Raw genomic sequence first — 10,785 nt, forward strand, 5'->3', positions numbered from 1 at the left:
ACTGATTTAATTCCGTTTATTCCTAATAAGTTTTAATGGGACTCTTATTTAATTAATCAGGACATAGTATATATTACCCCACTATACAATGTCATATTAAAATAATATATGAAGTACCTAGGGTTCTCACTTTCTGATATACAATATACATAATTTTTCTACTTGCAAACAACAGTGATTTCCTGAAGGTTAAAGGATTAACCAGCAGCCATACTATGTTTAACAGTCATACTGTTTAGCAGTCGTACTATGAAAGTAAAATACAACAAGTCAATCATTTCTTAACCTGATAAACAAATAGCTTGGCAATGAACTACTTTCCATTGCATTCCATTGTTAATTACCCACTAGTTTCATTTCTATGTCTTTAATAAATACTTTAATAATACTTTATGATTACATGATTTATATATAATTATGATTAATTTATGAGTCAGAAACATAGAAATATAATTTACATCGTTGTCTTTATTGGAACTATTATACTTTATTGGGATACAAGTATACATTATGAGGACCATACTTTTCTTCAAACTAAACATGAGAATAAGTTTTAAAAATGTTTTGACTACTGTCATAGTAGCACAACCACAGCAAGATCTAAAACTGGGTATTTCTTCTTACAATCTTCTTCAAAGCTTACAAATAAGAAACTATGAGAAGTAACCAATAAAGAGATTTTAATACCAAGAATACAATTTAAGAAAGGCATCTTAACTCGAATTTTTAAAAATCTGAACTGGTAATGGTAACTCCACTGTATATAAATAGGAATATCTATCAGCAAACAAGCTGAGTTAAAATATCACTCAAGCCAATTTATAGATTTAAAGATTATACCAAGAAAGGCAAAAATAAAATAAGAATCACCAACTTTATTAAAAGTAAAGAACAATGCTTACTGTGTTAATAGTTTCCAATTCGTTAAAATAGGAAAGCTTTTGTTGAATGTTTTCAGCCAGATCAACAAGTTCCGACTTGCATTTTTTAAAAGAGAAAAATAAATTATTATAAGAATACAAGAAGCAACATGCCAGTCTCAAAGTTACACTAAATAGATTAACATTAGACACAGAGGTTTATATCAGATATAAGAATACAGCTCAAGTATTTCTACAATCATGAACTAAAATATGCAATAATTATTACAGTAAATTTCATGTCTCTTTATAAAATAATAAATGACATTTTTAAAACACACAAAAGTACATACAGAGAAAAGTACATACTGAGATAAATATAGTAACAAGTGTTCTAGCTCTAAGTCAAAAGTAATCCATCAGTTGATCTTTTCAAAATCTCACCATTAGTACAATCACTATGCTTGTTTGAAAAGTGTGAGTAGCTGGGTACAGTGGCTCACACCTGTAATCCCAATACTTTGGGAGGCCGAGGCAGGCAGATCACTTGAGGTCAAGAGTTCGAAACCAGCCTAGCCAACATGGCGAAACCCTGTCTCTACAAAAAAAACAAAAATTAGCCAGGCGTGGTGGCACATGCCTGTAACCCCAGCTACTTGGGAGGCTGAGGCAGAAGAAATGCTTAAACCCAGGAGGCAGAGGTTGCAGTGAGCTGAGATCGCACCACTGCACTATAGCCTGGGCGACAGAGTGAAAAAATAAAAAATAAAGTGTCAGTAATAAAGATGAGAAAGAGCAAACTAACATATCCACTACACTCTGAAATTGTATTGAGACCTAACAGCTCAAAACATAAGCTTGCCTTTGTTCTTATTCACATGAGTTTACTAGAAAAAAAGTAGACTGTCAATGTAACTATCTGCATGCTTAGCATAGGGCCCAAACACAGCAGAGTCGAACATCTTAGAGAAATTAGGAAAATTTTTAAAAAACTGTATTCATCTATTTTAAAATATTAAGTATAATGACTGATCCTCTCTCTTACTCCAATTACCTGTTCTTTTAGGAGCTGTTCACAGGCTTCATGTAGGGCTCCTGTCTTATTGGACACAAAAAGATACTGTTTCTGCAAAGACTCCAGATGCTGAAGAGCACTGTTTACATCATTCAATATAGCATCACACTGCTCCTGAAACCCAGACAAGTAATCCCTCATCTGTCTAGAAAACAGAACCAAAAGGGGATTGGCAATAATCTTTTCCCCCAGTAAGCATAGTAAAATAACAACAAAGGCTCATTTTTCCCAAAATGCTCAAATTTCAGAAGGAAAGTCTGACCTAGGCACCCAATTTGATTATGTTAAGAAATGTATCAAAAGTTATGTCATAAACTGTTTCAATACTTAAGAACGCAAGTACTGTAAGTAACAAAAGTAATTAGCCTTGAAGCCATAACCTGGCTTTTCACATATAAGGTAATTAATCACTGGCTCAACTTCTAAAGACTGGGACACCAAAGCCATCCCAAGGAACCAAGCAAGGTCCATCCTTCAGATCACTTCCCTCTTTGAAAGATGTTGTGATGTCATGGAAAGAATTCTGAATTTAGAATTAGAAGACCTGGGTCCAAGCCCCAGCTCTGCCCCAATCTACATGACATTACTTATTATTTCCAGGCCTCGGTTTGCTCGTTTGTAAAGTAAGAATAGTAATATCTCTCCTCACACAGCTGTTATTAAGATTAAATGGGATCATACCACACTGCCTAGCAATAATAGCCATCTATAAATCAATACACTGAATGTGAACACTCAACCCACAGCGTCCAAATCAGATAGAAACTGTACACTGTCATTTCCCTCATGCTGTCAACATTCACTGACAGAACTATAGTTACACCCAACCTAAGTGGCCATCCTGAAAGTCTTTCAGGGGTGTTTCTCCTTCTAAAGAAAGACAACAAACACCTTCTAGAATTCCTCTAAAGCTTCTACCTAAACCTAGTTCTTTCTGAAGTTAACTAAAAACTAAAATCTGTGCCTCCTAGCCTATAAATTATAACGTAATTCTCTTTTTGTTTTTAATCACGCAACTTCTAGTAACAGTTTTAAAGACCCAAATCTTCTCACTGGCTATTCTTAAAGAACATATGGCTGTTAGCGTTTTCTTAGTACCTTAATTTTATTTAAAACCAGTGATTATGAAATGTTTCAGATGACTGTGATCTAAAAATTAAGATACCCAACAAACGCAAGAAACACACATACCTATATTTAGTTCCTTCATCTTGATCCATCTGAGTTTGCAGCTTTGCAAACCATGAGAAAAACTGGAAAAACAGAGGATTATACTGTCAACAAAACTAAAACTGACAAAATTAAAAGAGGCTACATGCTAAAACAGCAAGTCAAAAGGGTAGATACTATCCAAGTTTTATTGTTTAGGGCTCAGACATAATCAGTTTTAAGCCAGGAGAAGATAATTTAATTACATCCACAATATCTACATGAAAGGAAAAGCAAAGGATATTAAAACATTGGCCATTTCAGATGTCTTAAAGGACTGAAAAAACAAACAAATGAAAAACTGGCCATTTTCAGAGTCAAATAAGGAAGAGTATTAAACATAAAATATGTAAAAAATGAATATTTCTTCCTAATAAGTTAATGCCTACTTGCTATAATCGTTTATAAAATCTGAGTAGGTAACACAGGGCTTTGAGCAAATATCAATATTAATGTTATCTAATAGGAACTGTGAGGCCATAACTCAAAAATATATTACAGAGTGGTTTAAGAATACGAACTCTGGTATCAGCTAGCCCTGAGCCTGAATTTTGGCCTGAAAAATATCTATTATTTAAAAGGCAAATGTGGGGAGTTGACCTTAAACAAGTATGAAGAAACTTTTTGGGGTAATGAAAGAAATGTTTTATATCTCAATTATAGTTGTTAATTACATAGGTATATACACTTTTCAAAATTCATTGAACCAACACTTAAAATGAATACATTTTATTGTACATAAATTATAAGTCAGTATATTAGTTTTGTGTGTTTTTTTTTTTAATTTTAAAGCGAGAACAAGTACAAATTTCATCCAGAAGATTCTTTTCTAAGCAGTCCAAATGAGTTCATAGACATGGTGCAAGACTACCTTCAAGTGAACATGAGAACACTGAATCTCAAGTAAGATTCAATGTCAAGGGTGTACAGGCTTGCCATGTGCCTTGCCTATCATTTACTGAGCATTTATTGTGTACTTGCTACTCAATACCTTTACATGCATTATCTTATTTAACTCTCACAGAAATCCTACAATATATAATTATCTCTGTTTTATAGATTAGGAAACTAAAGATCTAAGAAGCTAAGTAATTTGCCTAAGCTCACAAAGATGCTAAGTAATGGAGCTGACTTTCAGATGCAGGTCAGCCTAATTCAGGAGCTGGAACTCTTCCTGGGTTTGTGGAACTGCCTCTTTCGACTTACTACATATGCAATCCAGTACATGTACTTTATGTTTTATTTGGTAAATGCCTCCACTTTGACTCTAGGACAAGAAAGAGGAGACAAGAAAAGTGGTAGAAGAAACCACTATAAGTTTAGGTTTCAATTAGGAATGAACAAAAACCAAGAAAAAATTACACATGCTAAATTATCAAAAAATAACTGTAAGTGTTGATATAAAGAGGACACCTGGGTTTTTAAAAAAGGACCTATCTAGCAACAAGTGAGATGAAGGGATGTGCACGCATACACCGAGGGGACAGGTTAACACAAGACAGACATGGGGAGAAGTCAAAAGTGCATAAAACATTAAAACCTCAACAATCTATCAACATCCAAACCTGAAATATCATGTTTTTTCCCTATATCCATAACTATAATTGGGCAATAGATTCATTTGAAACACTTAAACAGCCACAATTATCACAAAATCAAGAATGTTCTAGAAAGACTTAATGTTAACTATGGTGACAAATGTTCACAACTTTTAATTAGGACCTTTTTTATTAGCCTTGCCTTGAGACATCTAAAATAATCAAACATCCTTAGAAAAGATACTGCAATTCACCTGTTGTGCGGTTTCAATTCTTTCTTCTTCCATTCCTAAGGAAGTGAAGCCCTTCAAGAGAATGTCATCTGTAGATTCAGGCACTACTGAAGTCAGTTCAATGGGCAGTGACTGGGATGTTAAACTACATAAGTCTTCAATTGGGAGCTTGAAAAAAGAGTCACGAAGATAATATTTAAGAAACATGAAAATTCTCTGAACTTAACTCAAGATTGAGTTTCCACCTCAGTTGTTTTGAAAGAGAAAGAAATATTTTCCATTAAATCATAATAGGTTAGCCAGGTGCGGTGGCTCACACCTGTAATCTCAGCACTTTGGCAGTCCAAGGCGGGCAGATCACGAAGTCAGGAGTTTGAGACCAGCGTGGCCAATGTGGTGAAATACCGTCTCTACTAAAAATACAAAAATTAGCCAGGCATGATGGCACATGCCTATAGTCCCATCTACTCAGGAGGCTGAGGCAGGAGAATTGCTTGAACCCGGGAGGTGGAGGTTTCAGTGAGCCAAGACTGCACCACTGCAACTCCAGCCTGGGCAACAGAGCAAGACTCTATCTCAAATTAAAAAAAAAAAAAAAACTAACTATATTAGGTTAATACAAATACCATATAATACTAACACTTTAGGCTCTATGTTAAATGCTAGTCTCAAAATATAAACATGACACTGATGTCCCACCATTAGTAAGCTTTTTTTTTTTTTTTTTTTTTTTTTGGTGACAGGGTCTTGCTCTGTCTGTCATCCATGCTGGCATGCAACAGCATGACCTCAGTTCACTGCAGCCTCCACCTCCAGAGCTCAAGCCATCCTCCCACCTCAGTCTCCAAGTAGCTGAGACAACAGGCATGCACCACCATGCCTAGCTAGTTTTTGCATTTTTGATAGAGTTGGGGGTCTATACATGTTGCCCAGGCTGGTCTCAAACTCCTGGACTCATACTTTCCTGTTGTGACTTCTCATTCACTTCTAAGGAGGAGGTGACTGAATGCTTCCTGCTTACTAGCACTGTCCTGGCTTCCAGATGGAGCAGACAGATACTACTAGAGAGGGGCAGCACTGTAGAGCTAGTTTTTGCATAGTTTTTGTATAGTTTATGCAAATGGAGACACTAACATTAAATAATAACTACAATAAATTCTCAAGTTTTGCCTGACCAGCTGAGCAGGTCCAGGACATAACAAGTAACATAATTTTCTGTCCCAAGCTCTACTTCTTGCAGAGTTCTGTGTTGGAGAAAACCACTTTTATGATCAATCTGATCAATTAATTCCCTAAATGAAACCTGATGTTACGTGCTCTGTTTGGAGCAAATTACTGAAGCGGTACAGACGGAGTCTCAGAATCTTCCTCAAGGCACATAACCTCTCCTTTTCTTACCTTTGGTCTGAATGACACCTTATACCAGCTCAGCATCACAGGATTTTAATCTATTCTTTTAAGATGTTAATGATTTGAACGAAAGCACAAGAATAATACTAACAAGTAACTTGCCATGTGCAGCTTACATATGTGATTTCATGTAATTCTCACAACTCCCTATAAGTAACCATCATGAGTTATGTCCCTATTTTATAAAAAAGAAAATTAAGCCTCAGAAAAGATAAACATCACATCTAAGGTCACACAGCCTACAAGAAAACAACAGCTGTAACAGTAAATTATAAGTAAGTGTCACGGAAAATTATTTCAGCATTTTATCAAGAATTACTAAATTCAGCATAAAGAAATAGGCCCCTCACTACTAGCAGGTTTGCCCTGGCTACAAAAGTCTACCTAATATTCTATGGTAAATTATTTTCTCTAATGGCCAAAAAAAAAAAAAAAAGGAGTATTTCCTTTTTAAGATAAGACTCGTTCTCTTTCATAAAAGAGAAAGCTGTTTTCTAAAGAAGTTAACATCTTTATGATATGTACTTAGAGTTAGTTGGCCTCTTGCTCTTCTATTAACCTGCTCAGTTCCAGCTGTTCAGGAAGTAATTTATCTCGTGCAAATTGTGAAACACTACAGAAACTCCTTGAGCTATACTGGTTGGACAAAATGAAAATTGTGGCACTCTCTTTTGGTGCTAGTGTTTAAAGAGTAGTAATGGGGCTAAAAAAATTAATTCCAAAATCTTCCCGACAGACATATAAACACTTTAGAAAAGGAAAATGAGGGCTGTAAAACTGAAGAGCAATGAGAATTTCCATCTCAAAGATTCCAGGATGTGTGCATAACAGCTCGTCTATTGCATTGTTTTTTTGAGACAGGATCTTGCCTGTCTCCCAGGCTGGAGTGCAATGGTGCAATCTTGGCTCACTGCAATCTCTGCCTCCCAGGTTCAAGCGATTCTCGTGCCTCAGCCTCCCAAGTAGCTAGGATTACAGGCATGTGCCACCACACCCAGCTAATTTTTGTATTTTCAGTAGAGATGGGGTTTCGCCAGGTTGACCAGATTGGTCTGGAACTCCTGACCTCAAGTGATCCGCCTACCTTGGCCTCCCAAGGTGCTGAAATTACAGGCGTGAGCCACTGAGCCTGGCCTCAACTACTGCATTCTCACAGGAATCCAATACCAAGCTACACCTACCAGAAGACCCTCACTGAATTCTTGAACTCGTTAAGTTCATCCCCTACCCATAAGCTTACACTGTTCTCTCTTCCAGCTGGAATGTTATTTCTTTAGTCTTTATAAAACTAGCTTCAGGTATTCCGCCATTAGTTCTCATCTCAGATTGTCACTTCCTTGGAAAGGCCATCTCTCTTTCTCTAGGGCATACTTCACCCCTTTCTGTCACACCATCCTATTTGATTTTCCTTATATTATGGGCCACTGCCTGAACATACTTTCTTTGTTCTTTTTTTCCATGTTCATGATCCCCACAATTATGTCAGCTCCGTGAGGCTAAGGATCTCATCTTTCCTATTTACCTTTCTATCTCCAATTCCTAACTCAGGGTAGGAACATAACATACGTTAAATACTGCATGTGGCTAATGACAAATATGGAAGAATGGGGTGATAATGAAAAAGTTCATTTCGTTCATTCCAAACCTTCTCCTTCATGTTCAATGAGAATAAGAAATAATAGTTCATGATCCACGACAATGAAAACAAAATTTTTTTGTAGAATATGTATCTCCCCCATCACACCCCCAGTGCCAAATCAATTATAGACAGAATGGAAAATTTATAGAGCAAACAACTTTTATTATCCAGCGTATAAGAGTTTCATGGATGAGCCAAAAAAATTTCCACCTGCTCCCTCATTTATTTCAGATCCATTTCCTGACCACATCCTAGAGGCAGAAACAGAAACCCAAGAAAGAACGCCTATTTGATGGCAGGGCATACAATAGTGAATGTGAAGAGAATGATTAAATCAAACCTCTAAAGTAGGAGGACAGAAAAAGTTGAAGACTCTAAACTCAATGTCGGTTTGGACACAATTCCAAATCGCATAAAAAGAATGCTTCGGGCCAGGCACAATGGCTCACGCCTGTAATCCCAGCACTTTGGGAAGCCGAGGCGGTCAGATCACTTGAGGTCAGGAGTTCAAGAACAGCCTGGACAACAGGCCGAAACCCCATCTCCACTAAAAATACAAAAATTTAGGCGGACGTGGTGGCAGGCACCTGTGCTGCCAGCTACTCGGGAGGCTGAGGCAGGAGAATCGCTTGAACTCGGGAGGTGGAGGTTTCAGTGAGCCGAGGCTGGGCCACTGCACTCCAGCGTGGCAGACAGAGTGAGAAAAAAGAATGCTTCCAACATCAAAAGTAACAATCACCACTACTTACAAAATAATCCTCCTAAACCTGGCCCTCAAAACTGGAAAAAGTTTGTCAAACATCTGACAATTCATGTTACTTCCTGCTATCATAACTAAGTGAATTGAATCACACAAGTACAATAGTGCCTAATATCCTAATGTTAAGTGGATTAAACATGTTGACACTAAAACCGAAAACCGGCGCTGCTTAATAATGTACTGACCCAGCTTTCAAATAAAATTCATTTTTATTGCTTTGCTATAGATGAAATAAATCTGATTTCCCATAACCTGCACTTGACAAGTGCGATAAATGAAACTGTCATTCAGGATCAAGTTTTGGTCTCCCCAAGACCCCCATGGACAAAGTAAGCTAGCTGATTCATTAAGGCGGTAAAGGACTACGCACTGGAGACTGTCCTGCAGCAAAGCACCTCGGATTCACTGCCTCTCCTTCTGGGAGAGAGTGGGCAGCAAGATTACGCTTCTGTTGACAGGAGGGACCTCTGGGGCAAGACGCTCAGGGCAAGGCTCCCGGGCAACCATCCCACGCTGCTGAGGGAGGACTGGGTGCCGGTGGGCACCAGCCGCAGGCCGCCCCCACAGCAGTCCTCGAGCAGGATTAGAGTATGGGTCGCAGGCAGCGCTAAGCCTGACAGCCTAGGAGGGAGAGGCCCCTCCCACCGGATCCGCCACCATGGCCAGGGAGGAATGGAGAGAGATCCTGGGCAGAGGTTCGTGAGGCCGGGGTCCTGCCGGGGCGCCCGTGGAGCATCCCAGCCCCGTCGCCACAGCCCGGTTCCCGCCCATCACCTCACCTCAGCTGGCACCGGCAGGTTCTCTGCCGCCGCCTTCAGCTCCAGCACCGAGTCCGTCTGCCGGTCGGTCAGCGGCGCCGTCGTGTCCGGTCTCCGATCCCAGAGAGCCAGCTTTTCCCAAGCGTCCCGCTCCGCCACCGCCTCGGGCAGCAGCAGCAGCGCCGCCTCCGCCATCGCCGCCGCCCCTGCGGCCTTCAGCAGCAGGGGGGTGGAGGGGACCCTAACAGAGACACCCGGGCCACTTCCGGGAGAACCGGACCTTCCAGCACTGCACCGGCGGCGGGGCGGGCCGGAATGCCCTGACCCCGGAAACGGTTCCGCAGTGTCGGGGGGCGGGAGCGAGGCCAGTACAGACGTGGCTTTAAATGGGTACAACTATTTCCGGTTGAAACGTAGAAGAAGGTGGAGAAGACGGGACCCAACGGAAATAGAAATGCCCCTACCGGAAGTCTCTTCCTCAACATCAATAACTTTATTGTTACGTGTTGTACAGATTATTGACAACTGCATTATGTCACCCTGCCAGCAGGGGACTTGGATCTACACCTCTGCTCACAGCTGGGTAGTATGGGTGGAGTGTCTGGAGTGTATAATTTCCATGTTGGCATGTTGATAATTTCCGCCTCTTGGATCAAAACATAAAGCATAAACTTTTCCAACATCCAGTAATTCCCCTGCTAGAGAACTAATTTATGGAATCATAAAAAATGCAAAGATGCGTGTATCTCAGTCGTCATTAACGGTATCAAATAACTGGAGGCAACGTAAATGTCTAACATTGAAGGACTGGATCAATAATTTGTGGTACAGGACGGGAGCGGTGTCTCAGACTTGTAATCCCAGCACTTTGGGAGGTCGAGATGGGCGGATCATCTGAGGTCAGGCGTTTGGGACCAGTCTGGCCAATGCGGTTAAACCCCGTCGTTACTAAAAGCACAAAAATTAGTCGGGCATAGTGGCACATGCCTGTAATCCCAGATGCTTGAGAGGCTGAGGTAAGAGAATCTCCTGAACCCGGGAGGTGGAGGTTATAGTGATAGCCACTGCACTCCCGCCTGGATGTCAGAGTGAGACTCTGTCTCAAAATATATGATAATAATAATAATTTGTGGTACAAACATATAATTCTATTCCAGTATTTAAAGCATATTGTAGATTTGAGCAACAAAATAAATCATGATAATATTGGATGATAACTTACAGAATAAAATAAATACCCATGAGTCCATACTGCTATAAATAAACAATTGAATAAATAAATGGTGGAGAAGAGAAAATCTTC

At 39.5% G+C, this 10,785-nt stretch overlaps 1 protein-coding gene across 1 annotated transcript in view; it reads right to left on the reverse strand.

Moving 5' to 3' along the window:
- COG3 (component of oligomeric golgi complex 3) overlaps positions 1 to 9,819 on the reverse strand; it is a 63,549-nt gene extending 53,730 nt beyond the window's left edge. Inside the window, exons 1-5 of the mRNA XM_017535993.2 lie at positions 9,504 to 9,819; positions 4,937 to 5,083; positions 3,127 to 3,188; positions 1,915 to 2,080; positions 903 to 977 (exon numbers count right to left, since the gene is read on the reverse strand). Coding sequence (XP_017391482.1) covers positions 903 to 977; positions 1,915 to 2,080; positions 3,127 to 3,188; positions 4,937 to 5,083; positions 9,504 to 9,677 — 624 coding nt within the window. The 5' untranslated portion in view covers positions 9,678 to 9,819. The remainder of the gene's footprint in view (positions 1 to 902; positions 978 to 1,914; positions 2,081 to 3,126; positions 3,189 to 4,936; positions 5,084 to 9,503) is intronic.
- Between the last annotated feature and the right edge of the window lie 966 nt (positions 9,820 to 10,785).

This window comes from Cebus imitator, unplaced genomic scaffold (genome assembly GCF_001604975.1).
Source record: "Cebus imitator isolate Cc_AM_T3 unplaced genomic scaffold, Cebus_imitator-1.0 Scaffold94, whole genome shotgun sequence".
In the NCBI taxonomy this organism is placed as follows: Eukaryota; Metazoa; Chordata; class Mammalia; order Primates; family Cebidae; genus Cebus; species Cebus imitator.